This window comes from Maylandia zebra, linkage group LG19, assembly GCF_041146795.1.
Source record: "Maylandia zebra isolate NMK-2024a linkage group LG19, Mzebra_GT3a, whole genome shotgun sequence".
NCBI lineage: Eukaryota > Metazoa > Chordata > Actinopteri > Cichliformes > Cichlidae > Maylandia > Maylandia zebra.
The window spans coordinates 15,044,208-15,066,705 of NC_135185.1; the positions used below are offsets into that span (position 1 = coordinate 15,044,208).

Below are 22,498 nucleotides of genomic sequence, written 5' to 3' on the forward strand. Positions count from 1 at the left end.
TACATGAAGATTAAAAAAAAACCCTGTACTTTCAGTAAAAGATTAGACAGGGCCTCATCTGAGTGAAGAAAGTAACAGAGTATCTGCATAACAATGTTATCAGAGGAAAGACATGACTTGACCTGGTTCTCCCTTGTGCCAGTTTAAGCAGTCCAACAGAATAACATAAAACTAAGTTGGATATTTACTTTCTTTAATGCTTTGCTAAACCATTTAGTTCTCCAAAGTTGAACTCTACTTTTAATTAAATAGGACTCGAGTCTAAAATAATAGAAAAAAACACCAAGCACCAAGTTGCAAAATGCAGTCAGTGGAAATGGGTTAATTATTATGAACTGGCATGAACAATAAGGACAATCACACTGAAGTTTTAACCATTTAAGATAAGGATAAATTAAGTTTGTCATAAGTTGAGGTATTTTTAAAGAATTCACCAAGTCTTTAAAAATATTAAATTCCTATTTAAACAGTCATATTATTATTGGTGCTGTCAGCGTTAATCTCGTTAAAATGACGTTAATGCCATAACTGCATTAACGCGGCAAATCTCCGTTACCGCCGTGTGCGTGGGGCTGCATGGTGTCAAACATTAACAAGCTAACTGCACTGATTTACAGAGTGTTATAGACATCCTGTGTTAGGACAAAGTCAATAAATTACCTGAAATACAAATTCAGAGTTAAGGAAGAAAATATAGCAGCATATAGGCATCTTTTACAGTAAAGAATCAAATCATTCTGGACAGGTTTTAAGCTGTATTTGAAAAATTTAGCATGAATAAATGCTACTATTTCAGGTCACTTCAGACCCTTTCAGCCTCACCTCTGGTTTGTTCAGCTCCTCAGTCACATAATTCAAGTTGCTCCAGCCACCGTAAGACCAGAGGCCTTGAAGTAAAGCCTTTCCCAGAGTGTTCAAAGAAAACTGAGTTCCTTGAAAAGCATTCTCAATGTTAAAATTTTCCTCGATCACAGTGCTGCTCTGTATCACTTCCACTAGCCCTCCAATTACAATGAAAGTGAGTGAAAACACTTTGGCCACCAAGAAGATCACCTGCACTCTCAGAGCAAATCGGACATTCAGGATGTTGGTAATGCCAACTACCAGAATACTAAAAGCTGCAAAGCATTTCACAGCCAGCTGAGGAGGTGGGCAGCCTGGGTAAAAGGGAGCCATGACATACTGTGCAATGGTCATTGATTTTGCTGCAATGCTGGAAGGTTTCAAAAGCAGGATGAAAGTGATTGCCGCAAAGAAGGCTGGGAATGAACCATAGATCCTCAGGATGTAAGTAAATTCCCCACCGGATTCAGGAATAATGGTCCCAAGCTCAGTGTAGGAGAGAGCTGCAAGCAAAGCCACAACACCTGAAAAAAACCAGATTAACATGCTGGCCCCAGGACTTCCCACATACGCCAGGACATACTGTGGGGACATGAAGATACCGGATCCAATCATGGTTCCAGAAACTATTGCGACACCACCAATCAATCCAATCTGCCTCTTCAGTTGCAGGCCTTCGTTTTTTGGGGTTTTGTCCGCCATGGTGAGAGAGAGCAGGGAGCACAAAACGACACGTCTACAGAGCAGACTGAGAAAGATCACAAAGAATTCAGATGCTACAAACTGCGTAGAAAAAACTTTCAAAAGAAATCACGTGGTGTAAAATGTACTTGTTTTGCCTTCAATTAAATATTAACTCGTCAGCTTTCTAACTGTGGAAAAAGTGCTAACCACTGCACCAATGAGCCACCAGTTGGTTTGGATTATTATATCCTAAACCAATATCAGTTCTCAGGTTACTACAGTTTGTCCTGGCCTACTCATCTAAATCTGTAAGAAGATAAAAAAAATGCACAATCATGAGTGGAGACGCACAGTGTTGGCATGCTTCATCTTTATTTTGACTTTCTATAAACTACTAATAGTAAATATTGAAAATCTCACTTCTGGATGTTTCACCTCCTCGGTTAAACAATTTAAAGTGTTCCAGCCATCATACGACCACAAGCCCTGATAGAAAGCAATGCCAATGGAGCTGACCCCTGCATTGGTTCCCTCAAATGAGTCCTCAAAGTTCTCAGTGCGGCCCTGGAAAAGCATCACAATGCCTCCCAGGATGATCACCACCAGGGCCACCACCTTCACTGCCATGGTGACCAGCTGGATGCCTGTGGCCAAGCGGACGCTCAGACATTTGATTATAGCCAGCACCAAGATTGATACAGCAGCCACGAATTTCACAGCCAGCTGTGGAGGAGTGCAGCCGCTGTAAAAGGGGGCCACAGCATATTCAGCAAAGATGAGAGCGACTCCTGTGCCACTAGCCGGCCTCATGACCATGATGAAGCTGAAGACGAACATGAAGGCCACCACTTTCCCTGCAGTCCGCAGTATGTAAATGTACTCAGCTCCAGACTCTGGTATGATAGTGCCCAGCTCAGCATAGCACAGACCCCCCAGCATGGCTATCAGTCCACAGCAGGACCATATAATGAAGCTGGGGGGGCTGTAACTAACAAAGGGGTGAAGATTTTGCAGAGGGACACACCGGCCTCGTCTTCCCTTCTAGAAGTGCAGGCTTAAATGAAGATGAATAAAGATTTTGTGAAATAACTACTGAGTTCCGGTGCCGTCTCTGGATGCCTCGACGAATAAAAGAACCGGGGTCAAACTGATTTCGCAACAGCTCCCAATAGTGGAAAGGACGTACTGGGGAGAAATGAAGATCCCAGATCCAATCATGGTTCCACCAATGAAGGAAACTGCTACTATGATCCCCACTTCCCTCTGCAGATTGAGTCCATGTGTATCATCTCCCATGTTCAGAAAGTTTTTGTCTTCCTAGAAGCAGCGGACAAGAACACCTGAAGCGTTGTTTGTTACATAAGAGGCGGAGCACACTTAATTATACAGCTACGAAATGAGGCTACTTTTAAGCAGATTTTAAGAATGTCTGCTTGTCCAGAGTTGGTTTTTTCTTAGGTTTCACGTTAACAATGATTTATTTTAGGTTCTGCTCTATAAAACACAGTTGGAGAAACGAAAAATTCAAAATAGAGACTGTTTTGAATATTTCTAGTCTACTGGAAATGTCCCCGCAAGCCAAGTTGATTCTTCTGGTGTCCTCAATTCTTTCTCTGGTGTTTGTTCATATTATGTATACTTGTGTCTGGATCTGAGTGAAGAAATGGACAGAGTATCTGCATAACAATGTTATCAGAGGAAAGCCATGACTTGACCTGGTTCTCCCTTGTGCCAGTTTAAGCAGTCCAACAGAATAACATAAAACTAAGTTGAATATTTACTTTCTTTAATGCTTTGCTAAACCATTTAGTTAAAAATGCTCTCCAAAGTTGAACTCTAACTCTAGTTGAACTTTAATTAAATAGGACTCGAATCTAAAATAATAGAAAAGAACACCAAGCACCAAGTTGCAAAATGCAGTCAGTGGAAATGGGTTAATTATTATGAACTGGCATGAACAATAAGAACAATCACACTGAAGTTTTAACCATTTAAGATAAGGATAAATTAAGTTTGTCATAATGTGATGCCTCAAAGGCATTTATGTTATTTATCTTTAATGTTTGCTTTAAAATAATTCTTTTGTATGTATTTAAGTTAAAAAGAACAGTAAAAAGAGTTAAAAATGTTAAGAAGCTTTAATTTTGAAGGTGAACTTGCTAATAACCTCACTTCCTGGTGGTTTACCTGTATTGCTTCATTTCCTGTTTAATTCCTCTTCCTGGTTGCTCTAAGAGGGAGAGGGACATGCGGTCTTGCTCTGAGGCTTATCCACAGCCATCCACTTGGGAACATTGTTCAGGCAACGCTGTAAGTGTATATATTTCATGATGAAGGTGTTAAAAAGGCATAAATAGCGGTATTTGTTAAAAATTATATTTTGTTTGTGATTCATGGAGGTTGATTTGTACATGTTAAGAAAGGCAGTTTTGATGATCATTACTGTTGCTAAAGCTAACACGAAGGTGTAAGGTCACATTTTGAGTTATTTCGTGATGCAATATTTATGTAAACGATCATTTTTTCTATTCTGTATTTCTTTTCAACTACAGTTTTCACCGCTTGTCAAATGAAGATTCTGAGTAAAAAGTCAACTCTACTCGGACTCGTGTATTCATTGACAGAGGTTTAGCTTGGTGTTTGATCAGAGTTGCTACACTCTGCAACAGAACACTACAGTGAAAAGGCGGCACTCGATGGTCCTACGTGTTCGTGATGGCAGCAAGCAACAAGTCATCGGTATCAAATACCAGGAGCAACGTGACATCAGCATCATCTGCAAGTGCGGCTCGCGCCAGAGCTAAAGCAGAAGCTGCTAAGGTACGAGCATCATATGCTAGCCAGGAGGCTAAATTAAAATTGGAAAAGGCTGCTAGAGAAGCAGAAAGGAAAACTAGAGAAGCTCAAAATCAGTTGGAAGCCGCTAGAATTGATACAGAGCTGGAAGTGCTAACATTAAATCGTGAAGCAGACGCAGCCATCGCTGAAGCACAGGTGTTAGAAGATGTAGCAGAAATGCATGGAAATGTAGAAAATGTGAAATCTGAGTCAGAAGACAGGCTTAGATTGCACCGTACTAGTGAATATGTTTGCTCTCAAAATGATCAGAATCAGTCTACCTTCGCACCAGTATCTGTCCCACCTGTTAAATCTGTAGACCGTGCAGAATCACAAGACAGTTTCAGAACATGGCATCCACCTGTAAGCTTAGCGGAATTCCAACATAGCAATAGCAAGCCCAAGCCTGAAGTGGATAATGGGACGTATCCACCCACAACAAACCTGTCTAAACTGACCAGAGCTGAATTGAAGACCGACGTCGAAAGAACAAACCCTCGCACGTATATAGGTGCTCAATCACAAACACCCCGGCATATGCGTCCAGTGAGCGTGTCACAACCACCTGACCCTCTGGCACAATATTTGGCGCGACGTGATCTCGTTACGTCAGGACTGTACCAATTTGATGATAAGCCAGAGAATTTCCGTGCATGGCGGTCCTCATTCACTAATGCTGTGGCTGAGGTTCAACTTACAGAAACACAAGAATTAGACCTCATGACCAAATGGTTAGGAAAAGAGTCTGGACAGCAAATAAGATGCATACACTCAGTGCATGTGAATAATGCTGGTTTGGCTCTGCGCAAGACATGGGAGAGGCTGAATGACTGCTATGGTGCTCCTGAGATGATCGAGCAGTCACTGTTTCAGAGACTTGACAGTTTTCCAAAAATTGCAGCCAAAGATCACATCAGATTACGTGAACTTGGGGATTTGCTTATGGAGATACAAGGCGCCAAGGAGGATGGATACCTCACTGGGCTGTCATATCTAGACACCTCCAGAGGTATTGGACCCATAGTAGACAAGCTCCCATATGGGCTCCAGGAGAAGTGGGTGTCATCTGGGTCGTGGTACAAAGAAGAGAATAACGGCTGCTTCCCTCCCTTTAGTTACTTTTGTAACTTTGTCTGTCATGAGGCAAAGAAGCGAAATGACCCCAGCTTTATTTGTCAAAGCAACGGCGCAAACCCCACAAAATCAGAAAGATTACCTATGAAGAGCTTTAACACCAACAAGTCTATCGCAGTTCACAAAACAGATGTCTCTACAATCAACAACGACCCTAACAAGAACTGCGCATTGCACAATAAACCTCACCCACTTAAAAAATGCAGGACATTCAGAAACAAGTCCATCGATGACAGGAAGGCCTTTCTAAAACAGAAAGGAATATGCTTCAAGTGTTGTTCTTCAACTTCACATGTTGCCAAAGACTGCAAATCTTCCGTGAAATGCTTAGAGTGTGAAAGCATCTATCATGATGCAGCTATGCACCCTGGCCCACAACCTCAACTCACCAAGGCTCCTCCACCACCACAAGAGAACGGCGGGGAGGGAGAAGATGACTCTAATGTAACTGATGTTAGAACCAGCTGCACAGAGGTTTGTGGCCCCGGCCAGTGGGGTCGTTCTTGCTCTAAGATCTGCCTTGCAAAGGTCTACCCCAAACATTCAAAACACAAAGCCATTAAAGCTTATGTAATTCTGGACGACCAGAGCAATCGCTCATTAGCCAGGCCAGAGTTCTTTGAGCCGTTTGGTGTGGAGAACAAACCACTCTTATACCATCTCAGAACATGCTCCAGCGTCATCGAAACGTATGGCAGGAAGGCAGAAGGATTCCAGATAGTCGTTGAACAGCAACGTTCTCATACCTCTTCCACCACTCCTTGAGTGCCCTGAAATCCCTAACAATCGAGCTGAAATCCCAACACCAGGTGCAGTTTTGCATCATCCTCATCTCCACCATATAGCCAAACACATCCCTGATCTAGACCCAGAAGCAGAGATACTCCTGCTGCTCGGGAGAGACGTGCTTAGAGCACACAAGGTCAGGCAGCAAATTAACGGGCCACACAATGCTCCCTTTGCACAACGTCTCGATCTAGGCTGGGTGGTGATAGGGGAGGTGTGCCTAGTTAATGTGCATAAGCCAACAGTTGACACATTCAAGACCCATGTGCTAGACAGCGGTCGCCATTCCATATTTCAGCCCTGTGCAAGTTTCATGCAGGTCAAAGAAACACAGCCAAGCTTCAACAAGTCTAACAAAATGCCAGAGAGGATGCTAGGACACACAGTGTTTAACCAATCTGAACATGATAACAAACCTGCCCCATCAATAGAAGACATCCTCTTCCTAGAGATCATGGATACAAATGTCTACAGAGATGACACTGGTAGTTGGGTTGCTCCATTGCCGTTCAAAGAACCACGGCAACGTTTGCCAAATAATAAAGAGCATGCGGTTAAGAGGTTTGAATCCTTGCAACGCCAATTCAGGAAGAAACCCGAGATGCAGAAGCAATATGTGGCATTCATGGAGAAGATCATTGCCAACGGTCGCGCAGAGGTGGCACCACCCTTGAGGGAAGATGAAGAGTGCTGGTTTCTTCCATCATTCGGGGTATACCACCTACAAAAGCCCAACCAAATCAGGGTGGTTTTTGATTCCAGCGCTCAGTACTGCGGGGTCTCCCTCAATGACGTGCTTCTGACTGGTCCCGACCTCAACAATTCTCTCTTGGGTGTCCTTCTACGCTTTTGAAGGGAGAGAGTAGCTATCCTCGCCGACATCCAACAAATGTTTCACTGCTTTTTGGTCCATGAAAGGCACCGCAACTTCCTCTGGTTTTTGTGGTATGAGGACAACGACCTCACCAAGGCAGTTATTGACTATCGCATGAGGGTTCATGTCTTTGGCAACTCACCATCTCCGGCTGTGGCCATCTATGGTCTGCGAAGAGCCATTGCTGAAGGTGCCCAGAAGTACGGTGCCGACACAGTGAAATTTGTGGAAAGGCACTTTTACGTGGATGATGGCTTGGTGTCTCTCCCATCTGAAGCAGAAGCAATCAACCTTCTCCAACGGACTCAGGCTTCACTTGCTGAATCAAACCTCCGCTTGCACAAGTTTGTGTCGAACAGTCCAGCAGTCACTGGAGCTTTCCCGCCAGAAGATTGTGTCCCGCTCATCAAGGATCTGGATTTGAGCGGAGAGACAGCATCCATGCAGCGCAGCCTGGGTTTGCTTTGGGAGATCAGAAAAGACACATTCACATTCTCTGCATCAACTATTATCAAACCTTTCACCCGACGTGGAGTCCTCTCTACCGTCAATAGTGTTTTTGATCCAATGGGTATGCTGGCACCCGTCACAATCCAGGGACGAGCTCTTCTTAGGGAACTTAGTTCGGAACTGACTGACTGGGATGCACCTCTCCCAGAAGACAAGCTGAAGAAATGGGAAACCTGGAGAGATTCTCTTCGAGTCCTAAAGGAGCTTCATGTGCCACGTGCATACACATCAACCTCGCTCACCAAAGCTGTGCGCACAGAGTTGTTTGTATTCTCAGATGCCTCAACTATGGCCATTGGGGCTATCGCTTACTTGAGAGCCATCCAGGAGGATGGAAAAGTGGAAGTAGGATTTATTATGGGCAAAGCCAAATTAGCACCCCAGTCTGAACCAACAATCCCGAGGCTCGAACTCTGCGCTGCTGTCCTTGCAGTAGAAATGGCGGATCTCATCCGGGAGGAGCTGGATCTGAAATTGGATGCTGTCAGGTTCTACACGGACAGTAAGGTGGTACTCGGGTACATTTGTAACACGACAAAACGCTTCTACACATATGTCCATAACAGAGTCCAACGTATCCAACGATCTACCAGACCAGAACAATGGCATTATGTGTGCACGGAACCAAACCCTGCGGACCATGCATCCAGATCTTTGCCTGCATCCCATCTGACACAGAGTTCTTGGTTCACCGGACCTTCATTCCTGCATCAGTTATCTGCAGAAACAACACAAACCAGTGAGACGTTTGAGCTCATCGACCCGGGAAATGACTCAGAGATTCGACCACAGGTACGCACCTACACTACTCATCTGAAGGAACCTGTACTTACCCCTGATCGCTTTCGCCGTTTCTCCACCTTTACCTCTCTACTGCGAGCAGTGGCTTTCCTTATCCATGTGGCAAGATCTCACAAACATTCAAACCAAAACAGCAGGTGTACAGGATGGCACACATGTCGCTTACCTCGTACTGTGGATGAAATAGCTCAAGTAAAACATGTCATTCTGCAAGCAGCACAAATGCCAGCCTTTGCCAAGGAACTGTCAGCCCTCCAAGCAAACAAAGTGGTGCCCACAAACAGCCCGTTGCATAAACTCAGTCCAACTTTGGAGAGTAGTCTCATCTGCGTTGGAGGCAGACTGAAACATTCTCAACTAACGTGTGAAGAAAAGAACCCAGTAATCCTACCCAAGGACAGTTACGTTTCCTTACTGCTCGTACGACATCACCATGAGCAGGTGAGACATCAGGGTCGACATCTCACAGAAGGTGCAGTAAGGGCAGCTGGACTGTGGATTTTGGGTGGGAAGCGACTAATCAATTCAGTCCTACACAAATGCGTAATCTGCCGGAAGCTGCGTGGGAGACCGGAAGAACAACGTATGGCTGACTTACTGCCGGAACGTCTCAAGGTTTGCCCTCCCTTCACATACGTGGGGCTTGACGTCTTTGGACCTTGGTCTGTTGTAACCAGACGCACCAGAGGAGGGCAGGCAGAGAGCAAACGGTGGGCCATGATGTTTAGTTGTTTGAGTTCAAGGGCCGTCCACATTGAGCTGATTGAGTCTATGGACACATCTAGCTGTATAAATGCTCTCAGGCGGTTCTTCGCTCTCAGAGGCCCTGCAAAAGGACTTCAGTCTGATTGTGGGACCAACTTCATTGGAGCTAGCAAGGAGTTGGAGATGGATAATACTGTACAGGGGTACCTCAGCAAGCAAGGATGTAGCTGGAACTTCAGACCTCCACATGCTTCCCACATGGGAGGCTCATGGGAACGGATGATAGTTCCCAAGATAGTTCTATATTGTGTATTTTGTTGTACAGTTATTTTATTTTCAACTTTAATTTATATATTTTATCTTATTCTCCCAGTTAAATTTACCCTTCATTCTAATTTGTGTCGTACAGTTATTTCATTTTTAACCTTAATTTATATTTTATTCCTTCCTAGTTAAATTTACCCTTTTTAATTTTTCATATTTATTTCCTATCTTATTCATAGCCTTTTCCTTTTTTGTTTTCTTTAGGTCACGAGCAGTTGTCCAAGCATTTCACTACATATCGTACTGTGTATGACTGTGTACGTGACAAATAAAATTTGAATTTGAATTTGGATGATTGGTGTTGCCAGGAGAATCCTTGATTCAATGCTCTTGCAGCAAAAGAGTCGCCTGACCCATGAAGTGCTGTCAACGCTAATGGCAGAAATTACAGCCATCATCAATGCACGTCCACTCCTACCTGTGTCTACAGACCCACACCAACCTTTCATTCTTTCACCAGCCATGCTCCTCACACAGAAATCAGGAGTTCCACCTCCTCCAGGAGATTTCACAGAGAAGGACCTCTTCACAAAACAATGGAGGCAAGTTCAAGCACTCGCGAACCAGTTTTGGGCCCGTTGGAGCAAAGAATACTTACCAACCTTACAACAAAGACAAAAATGGACAGTGACACGCAGAAACCTTCAAGTTGGGGATCTGGTCCTCCTCAGGGACAAGCAGACCATCCGCAACTACTGGCCCATGGCCATAGTCACAGCAACCTTTCCTGGGAAGGATGGACATGTGAGAAAGGTTGAAGTAAAAACGACCGACCAAGGTGACACAAGAACCTTCCTTAGGCCAGTTGCAGAAGTAGTTCTTCTTCTGCCTAAGGACTGATTTAAGGACTGTTGTTTGGACTCATTCAAGTTCATAGTGGCCTCACATAGGCCAGGCGGGGAGTGTGATGCCTCAAAGGCATTTATGTTATTTATCTTTAATGTTTGCTTTAAAATAATTCTTTTGTATGTATTTAAGTTAAAAAGAACAGTAAAAAGAGTTAAAAATGTTAAGAAGGTTTAATTTTGAAGGTGAACTTGCTAATAACCTCATTTCCTGTTTAATTCCTCTTCCTGGTTGCTCTAAGAGGGAGAGGGACATGCGGTCTTGCTCTGAGGCTTATCCACAGCCATCCACTTGGGAACATTGTTCAGGCAACGCCGTAAGTGTATATATTTCATGATGAAGATGTTAAAAAGGCATAAATAGCAGTATTTGTTAAAAATTATATTTTGTTTGTGATTCATGGAGGTTAATTTGTACATGTTAAAAAAGGCAGTTTTGATGATCATTACTGTTGCTAAAGCTAACACGAAGGTGTAAGGTCACATTTTGAGTTATTTCGTGATGCAATATTTATGTAAACGATCATTTTTTCTATTCTGTATTTCTTTTCAACTACAGTTTTTACCGCTTGTCAAATGAAGATTCTGAGTAAAAAGTCAACTCTACTCGGACTCGTGTATTCATTGACAGAGGTTTAGCTTGGTGTTTGATCAGAGTTGCTACACTCTGCAACAGAACACTACACATAAGTTGAGGTATTTTTAAAGAATTTACCAAGTCTTTAAAAATATTAAATTCCTATTTAAACAGTCATATTATTATTGGTGCTGTCAGCGTTAATCTCGTTAAAATGACGTTAATGCCATAACTGCATTAACGCGGCAAATCTCCGTTACCGCCGTGTGCGTGGCGCTGCATGGTGTCAAACATTAACAAGCTAACTGCACTGATTTACAGAGTGTTATAGACATCCTGTGTTAGGACAAAGTCAATAAATTACCTGAAATACAAATTCAGAGTTAAGGAAGAAAATATAGCAGCATATAGGCATCTTTTACAGTAAAGAATCAAATCATTCTGGACAGGTTTTAAGCTGTATTTGAAAAATTTAGCATGAATAAATGCTACTATTTCAGGTCACTTCAGACCCTTTCAGCCTCACCTCTGGTTTGTTCAGCTCCTCAGTCACATAATTCAAGTTGCTCCAGCCAGCGTAAGACCAGAGGCCTTGAAGTAAAGCCTTTCCCAGAGTGTTCAAAGAAAACTGAGTTCCTTGAAAAGCATTCTCAATGTTAAAATTTTCCTCGATCACAGTGCTGCTCTGTATCACTTCCACTAGCCCTCCAATTACAATGAAAGTGAGTGAAAACACTTTGGCCACCAAGAAGATCACCTGCACTCTCAGAGCAAATCGGACATTCAGGATGTTGGTAATGGCAACTACCAGAATACTAAAAGCTGCAAAGCATTTCACAGCCAGCTGAGGAGGTGGGCAGCCTGGGTAAAAGGGAGCCATGACATACTGTGCAATGGTCATTGACATTGCTGCAATGCTGGAAGGTTTCAAAAGCAGGATGAAAGTGATTGCCGCAAAGAAGGCTGGGAATGAACCATAGATCCTCAGGATGTAAGTAAATTCCCCACCAGATTCAGGAATAATGGTCCCAAGCTCAGTGTAGGAGAGAGCTGCAAGCAAAGCCACAACACCTGAAAAAAACCAGATTAACATGCTGGCCCCAGGACTTCCCACATACGCCAGGACATACTGTGGGGACATGAAGATACCGGATCCAATCATGGTTCCAGAAACTATTGCTACTCCACCAATCAATCCAATCTGCCTCTTCAGTTGCAGGCCTTCGTTTTTTGGGGTTTTGTCCGCCATGGTGAGAGAGAGCAGGGAGCACAAAACGACACGTCTACAGAGCAGACTGAGAAAGATCACAAAGAATTCAGATGCTACAAACTGCGTAGAAAAAACTTTCAAAAGAAATCACGTGGTGTAAAATGTACTTGTTTTGCCTTCAATTAAATATTAACTCTTCAGTTTTCTAACTGTGGAAAAAGTGCTAACCACTGCACCAATGAGCCACCAGTTGGTTTGGATTATTATATCCTAAACCAACATCAGTTCTCAGGTTACTACAGTTTGTCCTGGCCTACTCATCTAAATCTGTAAGAAGATTAAAAAAAATGCACAATCATGAGTGAAGACGCACAGTGTTGGCATGCTTCATCTTTATTTTGACTTTCTATAAACTACTAATAGTAAATATTGAAATTCTTACTTCTGGATGTTTCACCTCCTCAGTTAAATAATTTAAAGTGTTCCAGCCATCATACGACCACAAGCCCTGCCAATGGCAATGCCAATGGAGCTGACCCCTGCATTGGTTCCCTCAAATGAGTCCTCAAAGTTCTCAGTGCGGCCCTGGAAAAGCATCACAATGCCTCCCAGGATGATCACCACCAGGGCCACCACCTTCACTGCCATGGTGACCACCTGGATGCCTGTGGCCAAGCGGACGCTCAGACAGTTGATTATAGCCAGCACCAAGATTGATACAGCAGCCATTAACTTCACAGCCAGCTGTGGAGGAGTGCAGCCACTGTAAAAGGGGGCCACAGCATATTCAGCAAAGATGAGAGCGACTCCTGTGCCACTAGCCGGCCTCATGACCATGATGAAGCTGAAGACGAACATGAAGGCCACCACTTTCCCTGCAGTCCGCAGTATGTAAATGTACTCAGCTCCAGACTCTGGTATGATAGTGCCCAGTTCAGCATAGCACAGACCCCCAGCATGGCTATCAGTCCACAGCAGGACCATATAATGAAGCTGGCCCCTGGGCTCCCAATAGTGGAAAGGACGTACTGGGGAGAAATGAAGATCCCAGATCCAATCATGGTTCCACCAATGAAGGAAACTGCTCCTATGAGCCCCACTTCCCTCTGCAGATTGAGTCCATGTGTGTCATGTCCCATGGTCAGAAAGCTTTTGTCTTCCTAGAAGCAGCGGACAAGAAGACCTGTAGCTGTAAAGTGTTGTCTTTTACATAAGAGGCGGAGCACACTTAATTATACAGCTACGAAAGTAAGGCGAGGCTATCATCAGCATGGCTGTTTAAAGTTCTTCTTTTCTCTTAGGTTTCACGTAAGCAGTAATTTATTTTAGGTTTTTTATAAAACACTGACAGGGAAGTAAAGCATTAAAAATATACATGTTTTAAATCATTTCAGTCTTGCTTTTCTACAGTAAAAGTCCCTGCAAACCGAATGCATTCTACTAGTGTCCTCAAAGTCAGAGAAAGACTGTCTTCAGTCCTCAATATAATGTTTTCTTGTGTCTGGACCTACATGAATAGTTTGGAGAGCTGTACTGGCAGCAGAAAAATACCTAATCTGAGAGAAGACATGAACATCTGCTTAACAATGTTAACAATGTTATCATAGAAAGGACATGGCCAAGTAAAGACACCAAGTTATTCTTTGCCTCACAGCTCAGTCTGTCCTCAGTGTACTTTCAGAACTGATAAAACCTGGTCAATAAAAAGCAGAGTGCACATTTAATGCAGTTACTCTGTGTTTTTTCTCTCATTACTCAACTACTTAAACATAAGCTTTTCAAAATAAAACAACTTATAAATAAAATACAGGCGGTCGGTATCACCATCTGTATATGAAGAAATGACTTCAATGTTCAGTTCTGAATTATAGGTGTTTAATTCACGTGTTTTACCTAGCTCCGCGTTATTAGGGCAGGGATAGCTCAGTAGGTAGCTTGGTGGCCCCATGATCGGAAGGTCGGGGGTTCAACTCCGCTGAACGGCTACCCTGAGGTACCCCTGAGCAAGGTACCGTCCCTACACACTGCTCCCCAGGCGCTGCATTGGTGGCTGCCCACTGCTTCACTGGGTGAATGGGTTAAATGCAGAGGAACTATTTCCCTATGGGGACTAACACATACACACATTAGTTATAGTTTCAAAAATATTTTAATAGTTACTATGTACTTTAGAAAAATATAAAAATTAACTAAATATTTTGGGGGTACAAAAATATATGTATATATACTAGAAATACCCATACATTTGTAATAAGACAGTAACATTAAATGGTAAAAATGGTAAATGGCCTGTATTTTTACAGCGCTTTACTTAGTCCCTAAGGACCCCAAAGCGCTTTACACTACATTCAGTCATTCTCTGAAGTAGCAGCGAAGAACAGACGTGCAGTTACAAAACGCTGCCTGTTGCCCAATAGGAGGAGTGCACAAAATTAAACTGCTATGAAATTAAAATGAGGCTACTTTTAAGCAGATTTTAAGAATGTCTGCTTGTCCAGAGTTGGTTTTTCTTAGATTTCACGTTAACGATGATTTATTTTAGGTTCTGCTCTATAAAACACAGTTGGAGAAACGAAAAATTCAAAATAGAGACTATTTTGAATATTTCCAGTCTACTGGAAATGTCCCTGCAAGCCAAGTTGATTCTTCTGGTGTCCTCAATTCTTTCTCTGGTGTTTGTTCGTTTTATGTATACTTGTGTCTGGATCTACGTGACCTACATGAAGATAAAAAACAAACAAAAAAACACTGAACTTCCAGTAAAAGATTAGACAGGGCCTCATCTGAGTGAAGAAAGTAACAGAGTATCTGCATAACAATGTTATCAGAGGAAGGACGTGACTTGACCTGGTTCTCCCTTGTGCCAGTTTAAGCAGTCCAACAGAATAACATAAAACTAAGTTGAATATTTACTTTCTTTAATACTTTGCTAAACCATTTAGTTGTATGGATGTAAGTCCCAAAAAAATGAATTTTGGAGCTGAATCTGAATGATGGAAGTGAAACTGAAATTATTCGAGAGCTACACTTTTAAAGGATAAAATACAGTTTCAAAGTAAATGAATTCATTTTCAAAATATAAAATTCAATTTCAATTTAGTGACGATAATTTTCAAAACTGTACATTGAATTTCAAATTAGACTGATTCAAATTCAGTTTTAAAAAGCATTTATTCAAGTTACAATTCAGGTTCAGTTTCTGATGGCACAAAGTTCTGCCCATACTCTTCTTTTAATTAAATTGGACTCCAGTATGATACAATAGAAAAGAACACCAAGCACCAAGCTGCAAAAAGCAGTCAGTGGAAATGGGTTAATTATTATGAACCGGCGTGAACAAAAAGGGACGATCACACTGAAGTTTCAGTCATTTAAGATAAGGATAAATTAAGTTTGTCATAAGTTGAGAAATTCTTTAAAAATATTAAATTCCTATTTAAACAGTAATATTATGATATAAAATGCTGTAAGGAGCTGCAACTAAAAACAAAGTATATGTTCTGGAAAAGCTGGAGATACAGAAAAATGTTGGTCAAAATGCTTCTTGTTGTCAAAATATATTCTGATACTTGATCCTCATATATTATATTCACCAAACATCTTTATATACAGTCTTTGAGATCTAGGAGTCACACCTCATTGGAGTTAGGACTGAAATGATAGCAAAGCAAACATACTCTACTCTCGTGTACATTTATTATCGCCATACAACACCTCAGACACTTTGATCACTGATTTACAGAGTGTTATATACATCCTGTGTTAGGACAAAGTCAATAAATTACCTGAGGTACAAATTCAGAGTTAAGGAAGAAAATATAGCAGCATATAGGCATCTTTTGCACTAATGCATCAAATCATCCTTGACAGGTTTTAAGCTGTATTTAAAAAAAAATTAGCATGAATAAATGCTACTATTTCAGGTCATTTCTGACCCTTTCAGCCTCACCTCTGGTTTGTTCAGCTCCTCAGTCACATAGTTTAAGTTGTACCAGCCAGCGTAAGACCAGAGGCCTTGATAGAAAGCCATTCCCAGAGTGCCCACAGAATACTCTGTGCCTTGAAAAGCATTCTCAACATTAAAATTTTCCTCGATCACAGTGCTGCTCTGTATGACTTTCACTAGCCCTCCAATTACAATGAAAGTGAGTGAAAACACTTTGGCCACCAAGAAGATCACCTGCACTCTCAGAGCAAATCGGACATTCAGGATGTTGGTAATGGCAACAACCAGAATACTAAAAGCTGCAAAGCATTTCACAGCCAGCTGAGGAGGTGGGCAGCCTGGGTAAAAGGGAGCCATGACATACTGTGCAATGGTCATTGATTTTGCTGCAATGCTGGAAGGTTTCAAAAGCAGGATGAAAGTGATTGCCGCAAAGAAGGCTGGGAATGAACCATAGATCCTCAGGATGTAAGTAAATTCCCCACCGGATTCAGGAATAATGGTCCCAAGCTCAGTGTAGGAGAGAGCTGCAAGCAAAGCTACAACACCTGAAAAAAACCAGATTAACATGCTGGCCCCAGGACTTCCCACATACGCCAGGACATTCTGTGGGGACATGAAGATACCAGATCCAATCATGGTTCCAGAAACTATTGCTACTCCACCAATCAATCCAATTTCTCTTTTCAGTTGCAGCCCTTCGTTTTTTGGGGTTTTGTCCACCATGTTGAGAGAGAGCAGGGAGCACAAAACGACACGTCTACAGAGCAGACTGAGAAAGATCACAAAGAATTCAGATGCTACAAACTGCGTAGAAAAAACTTTCAGTGTTATCAAGGGATTGATAACAGGGCAGCTGTGGCTACAACTGTAGCTGCCTCCACCAGTGTATGAATGTGAGAGTGAATGAATAGTGGTATTGTAAAGCGCTTTGGGTGCCTTGAAAAGCGCTATATAAATCCAATCCATTATTATTAAAACCTAGTCGTTACCCTCATTTAAATATTAACTCTACCTTTTTTTTTTTTTGCTCTATAGCAAAAGTGCTAACCACTGAACCAAAGGGCCAACAGGCTTGGGTTATCATATCTAAAAGTAATATCAGTTTTCTTGTTACTTTGTCCAGTCCACTCATCACTCATAACAAGATAAATTATATACAATCCTGACTAAAAAGCCAAAGTCTTGGATCGATTTGTCTCCTTTTTTTGTATAATATTAAACACAAACAGTAAATGTTCAAATTCTGACTTTTTTGATGTCTTAAGAACATTTTACCTGTCATCCCTGAGGCTTCTAACGTTCTAAAAACAAAAGGTGAAGAGTTCCAGGTATTTAAACCACAGTTGTTGATCTACTATTAATCATGTGTGTCATCACATGAACCATATTGTTAAAAAAAAGTACCAGTTTTTGAAGCTCTTAAGACTACCATGACTTAGATTACTGCAAACCCACGCAGACTTACTTCTGGATGTTTCACCTCCTCAGTTAAATAATTTAAAGTGTTCCAGCCATCATACGACCACAAGCCCTGATAGAAAGCAATGCCAATGGAGCTGATCCCTGCATTGGTTCCCTCAAATGAGTCCTCAAAGTTCTCAGTGCGGCCCTGGAAAAGCATCACAATGCCTCCCAGGATGATCACCACCAGGGCCACCACCTTCACTGCCATGGTGACCACCTGGATGCCTGTGGCCAAGCGGACGCTCAGACAGTTGATTATAGCCAGCACCAAGATTGATACAGCAGCCATTAACTTCACAGCCAGCTGTGGAGGAGTGCAGCCACTGTAAAAGGGGGCCACAGCATATTCAGCAAAGATGAGAGCGACTCCTGTGCCACTAGCCGGCCTCATGACCATGATGAAGCTGAAGACGAACATGAAGGCCACCACTTTCCCTGCAGTCCGCAGTATGTAAATGTACTCAGCTCCAGACTCTGGTATGATAGTGCCCAGTTCAGCATAGCACAGACCCCCCAGCATGGCTATCAGTCCACAGCAGGACCATATAATGAAGCTGGCCCCTGGGCTCCCAATAGTGGAAAGGACGTACTGGGGAGAAATGAAGATCCCAGATCCAATCATGGTTCCACCAATGAAGGAAACTGCTCCTATGAGCCCCACTTCCCTCTGCAGATTGAGTCCATGTGTGTCATGTCCCATGGTCAGAAAGCTTTTGTCTTCTCTGAAGCAGCAGCGAAGAACAGACGTGCAGTTACAAAACGCTGCCTGTTGCCCAATAGGAGGAGTGCACAAAATTAAACTGCTATGAAATTAAAATGAGGCTACTTTTAAGCAGATTTTAAGAATGTCTGCTTGTCCAGAGTTGGTTTTTCTTAGATTTCACGTTAACGATGATTTATTTTAGGTTCTGCTCTATAAAACACAGTTGGAGAAACGAAAAATTCAAAATAGAGACTATTTTGAATATTTCCAGTCTACTGGAAATGTCCCTGCAAGCCAAGTTGATTCTTCTGGTGTCCTCAATTCTTTCTCTGGTGTTTGTTCGTTTTATGTATACTTGTGTCTGGATCTACGTGACCTACATGAAGATAAAAAACAAACAAAAAAACACTGAACTTCCAGTAAAAGATTAGACAGGGCCTCATCTGAGTGAAGAAAGTAACAGAGTATCTGCATAACAATGTTATCAGAGGAAGGACGTGACTTGACCTGGTTCTCCCTTGTGCCAGTTTAAGCAGTCCAACAGAATAACATAAAACTAAGTTGAATATTTACTTTCTTTAATACTTTGCTAAACCATTTAGTTGTATGGATGTAAGTCCCAAAAAAATGAATTTTGGAGCTGAATCTGAATGATGGAAGTGAAACTGAAATTATTCGAGAGCTACACTTTTAAAGGATAAAATACAGTTTCAAAGTAAATGAATTCATTTTCAAAATATAAAATTCAATTTCAATTTAGTGACGATAATTTTCAAAACTGTACATTGAATTTCAAATTAGACTGATTCAAATTCAGTTTTAAAAAGCATTTATTCAAGTTACAATTCAGGTTCAGTTTCTGATGGCACAAAGTTCTGCCCATACTCTTCTTTTAATTAAATTGGACTCCAGTATGATATAATAGAAAAGAACACCAAGCACCAAGCTGCAAAAAGCAGTCAGTGGAAATGGGTTAATTATTATGAACCGGCGTGAACAAAAAGGGACGATCACACTGAAGTTTCAGTCATTTAAGTTAAGGATAAATTAAGTTTGTCATAAGTTGAGAAATTCTTTAAAAATATTAAATTCCTATTTAAACAGTAATATTATTATATAAAATGCTGTAAGGAGCTGCAACTAAAAACAAAGTATATGTTCTGGAAAAGCTGGAGATACAGAAAAATGTTGGTCAAAATGCTTCTTGTTGTCAAAATATATTCTGATACTTGATCCTCATATATTATATTCACCAAACATCTTTATATACAGTCTTTGAGATCTAGGAGTCACACCTCATTGGAGTTAGGACTGAAATGATAGCAAAGCAAACATACTCTACTCTCGTGTACATTTATTATTGCCATACAACACCTCAGACACTTTGATCACTGATTTACAGAGTGTTATAGACATCCTGTGTTAGGACAAAGTCAATAAATTACCTGAGGTACAAATTCAGAGTTAAGGAAGAAAATATAGCAGCATATAGGCATCTTTTGCACTAATGCATCAAATCATTCTTGACAGGTTTTAAGCTGTATTTAAAAAAAAATTAGCATGAATAAATGCTACTATTTCAGGTCATTTCTGACCCTTTCAGCCTCACCTCTGGTTTGTTCAGCTCCTCAGTCACATAGTTTAAGTTGTACCAGCCAGCGTAAGACCAGAGGCCTTGATAGAAAGCCATTCCCAGAGTGCCCACAGAATACTCTGTGCCTTGAAAAGCATTCTCAACATTAAAATTTTCCTCGATCACAGTGCTGCTCTGTATGACTTTCACTAGCCCTCCAATTACAATGAAAGTGAGTGAAAACACTTTGGCCACCAAGAAGATCACCTGCACTCTCAGAGCAAATCGGACATTCAGGATGTTGGTAATGGCAACAACCAGAATACTAAAAGCTGCAAAGGATTTCACAGCCAGCTGAGGAGGTGGGCAGCCTGGGTAAAAGGGAGCCATGACATACTGTGCAATGCCCATTGCCATTGCTGCAATGCTGGAAGGTTTCAAAAGCAGGATGAAAGTGATTGCTGCAAAGAAGGCTGGGAATGAACCATAGATCCTCAGGATGTAAGTAAATTCCCCACCGGATTCAGGAATAATGGTCCCAAGCTCAGTGTAGGAGAGAGCTGCAAGCAAAGCTACAACACCTGAAAAAAACCAGATTAACATGCTGGCCCCAGGACTTCCCACATACGCCAGGACATACTGTGGGGACATGAAGATACCGGATCCAATCATGGTTCCAGAAACTATTGCTACTCCACCAATCAATCCAATTTCCCTCTTCAGTTGCAGGCCTTCGTTTTTTGGGGTTTTGTCCACCATGTTGAGAGAGAGCAGGGAGCACAAAACGACACGTCTACAGAGCAGACTGAGAAAGATCACAAAGAATTCAGATGCTACAAACTGCGTAGAAAAAACTTTCAGTGTTATCAAGGGATTGTAAAACCTAGTCGTTACCCTCATTTAAATATTAACTCTACCTTTTTTTTTTTTTTGCTCTATAGCAAAAGTGCTAACCACTGAACCAAAGGGCCAACAGGCTTGGGTTATCATATCTAAAAGTAATATCAGTTTTCTTGTTACTTTGTCCAGTCCACTCATCACTCATAACAAGATAAATTATATACAATCCTGACTAAAAAGCCAAAGTCTTGGATCGATTTGTCTCCTTTTTTTGTATAATATTAAACACAAACAGTAAATGTTCAAATTCTGACCATGACCATGATGAAGCTGAAGACGAACATGAAGGCCACCACTTTCCCTGCAGTCCGCAGTATGTAAATGTACTCAGCTCCAGACTCTGGTATGATAGTGCCCAGTTCAGCATAGCACAGACCCCCCAGCATGGCTATCAGTCCACAGCAGGACCATATAATGAAGCTGGCCCCTGGGCTCCCAATAGTGGAAAGGACGTACTGGGGAGAAATGAAGATCCCAGATCCAATCATGGTTCCACCAATGAAGGAAACTGCTCCTATGAGCCCCACTTCCCTCTGCAGATTGAGTCCATGTGTGTCATGTCCCATGGTCAGAAAGCTTTTGTCTTCTCTGAAGCAGCAGCGAAGAACAGACGTGCAGTTACAAAACGCTGCCTGTTGCCCAATAGGAGGAGTGCACAAAATTAAACTGCTATGAAATTAAAATGAGGCTACTTTTAAGCAGATTTTAAGAATGTCTGCTTGTCCAGAGTTGGTTTTTTCTTAGATTTCACGTTAACGATGATTTATTTTAGGTTCTGCTCTATAAAACACAGTTGGAGAAACGAAAAATTCAAAATAGAGACTATTTTGAATATTTCCAGTCTACTGGAAATGTCCCTGCAAGCCAAGTTGATTCTTCTGGTGTCCTCAATTCTTTCTCTGGTGTTTGTTCGTTTTATGTATACTTGTGTCTGGATCTACGTGACCTACATGAAGATAAAAAACAAACAAAAAAACACTGAACTTCCAGTAAAAGATTAGACAGGGCCTCATCTGAGTGAAGAAAGTAACAGAGTATCTGCATAACAATGTTATCAGAGGAAGGACGTGACTTGACCTGGTTCTCCCTTTTGCCAGTTTAAGCAGTCCAACAGAATAACATAAAACTAAGTTGAATATTTACTTTCTTTAATACTTTGCTAAACCATTTAGTTGTATGGATGTAAGTCCCAAAAAAATGAATTTTGGAGCTGAATCTGAATGATGGAAGTGAAACTGAAATTATTCGAGAGCTACACTTTTAAAGGATAAAATACAGTTTCAAAGTAAATGAATTCATTTTCAAAATATAAAATTCAATTTCAATTTAGTGACGATAATTTTCAAAACTGTACATTGAATTTCAAATTAGACTGATTCAAATTCAGTTTTAAAAAGCATTTATTCAAGTTACAATTCAGGTTCAGTTTCTGATGGCACAAAGTTCTGCCCATACTCTTCTTTTAATTAAATTGGACTCCAGTATGATATAATAGAAAAGAACACCAAGCACCAAGCTGCAAAAAGCAGTCAGTGGAAATGGGTTAATTATTATGAACCGGCGTGAACAAAAAGGGACGATCACACTGAAGTTTCAGTCATTTAAGATAAGGATAAATTAAGTTTGTCATAAGTTGAGAAATTCTTTAAAAATATTAAATTCCTATTTAAACAGTAATATTATGATATAAAATGCTGTAAGGAGCTGCAACTAAAAACAAAGTATATGTTCTGGAAAAGCTGGAGATACAGAAAAATGTTGGTCAAAATGCTTCTTGT

At 41.4% G+C, this 22,498-nt stretch overlaps 3 protein-coding genes and 2 pseudogenes across 8 annotated transcripts in view; 1 reads left to right on the top strand and 4 right to left on the bottom strand.

The window, feature by feature from the left end:
- The window catches only part of LOC101480801 (b(0,+)-type amino acid transporter 1), a 36,256-nt gene that overhangs the window by 3,684 nt on the left and 10,074 nt on the right, over nt 1–22,498 (bottom strand). The window contains exon 1 of one of the 5 annotated variants that reach the window (XM_076877769.1): nt 16,081–17,046. The exons of 1 other annotated variant lie outside the window; for it this stretch is intronic. In XM_076877769.1, coding sequence (XP_076733884.1) covers nt 16,081–17,046 — 966 coding nt within the window. 3 more of the 5 variants (XM_014413791.4, XM_076877770.1, XM_024806202.2) reach the window with 3 other exon arrangements.
- Nucleotides 7,156–22,498, top strand: part of LOC143414102 (uncharacterized) — a 29,743-nt gene continuing 14,400 nt past the window's right edge. Inside the window, exon 1 of the mRNA XM_076877767.1 lies at nt 7,156–10,661. Coding sequence (XP_076733882.1) covers nt 7,175–9,631 — 2,457 coding nt within the window. The 5' untranslated portion in view covers nt 7,156–7,174 and the 3' untranslated portion in view covers nt 9,632–10,661. The remainder of the gene's footprint in view (nt 10,662–22,498) is intronic.
- On the bottom strand, nt 12,127–13,526 carry LOC143414106 (b(0,+)-type amino acid transporter 1-like; annotated as a pseudogene). Its single transcript, XR_013094654.1, has 2 exons — nt 12,574–13,526; nt 12,127–12,216 (listed from the first exon to the last, which is right to left on the bottom strand). The product of XR_013094654.1 is annotated as a b(0,+)-type amino acid transporter 1-like (transcript).
- On the bottom strand, nt 17,507–18,927 carry LOC112436531 (b(0,+)-type amino acid transporter 1 pseudogene; annotated as a pseudogene).
- LOC112436529 (b(0,+)-type amino acid transporter 1-like) lies at nt 18,535–20,720 on the bottom strand. The gene is made up of 2 exons (XM_024806204.2): nt 19,857–20,720; nt 18,535–18,623 (listed from the first exon to the last, which is right to left on the bottom strand). Exons 1-2 carry the CDS (start codon nt 20,718–20,720, stop codon nt 18,615–18,617), a joined length of 873 nt encoding a protein of 290 aa, XP_024661972.2. The 3' UTR covers nt 18,535–18,614.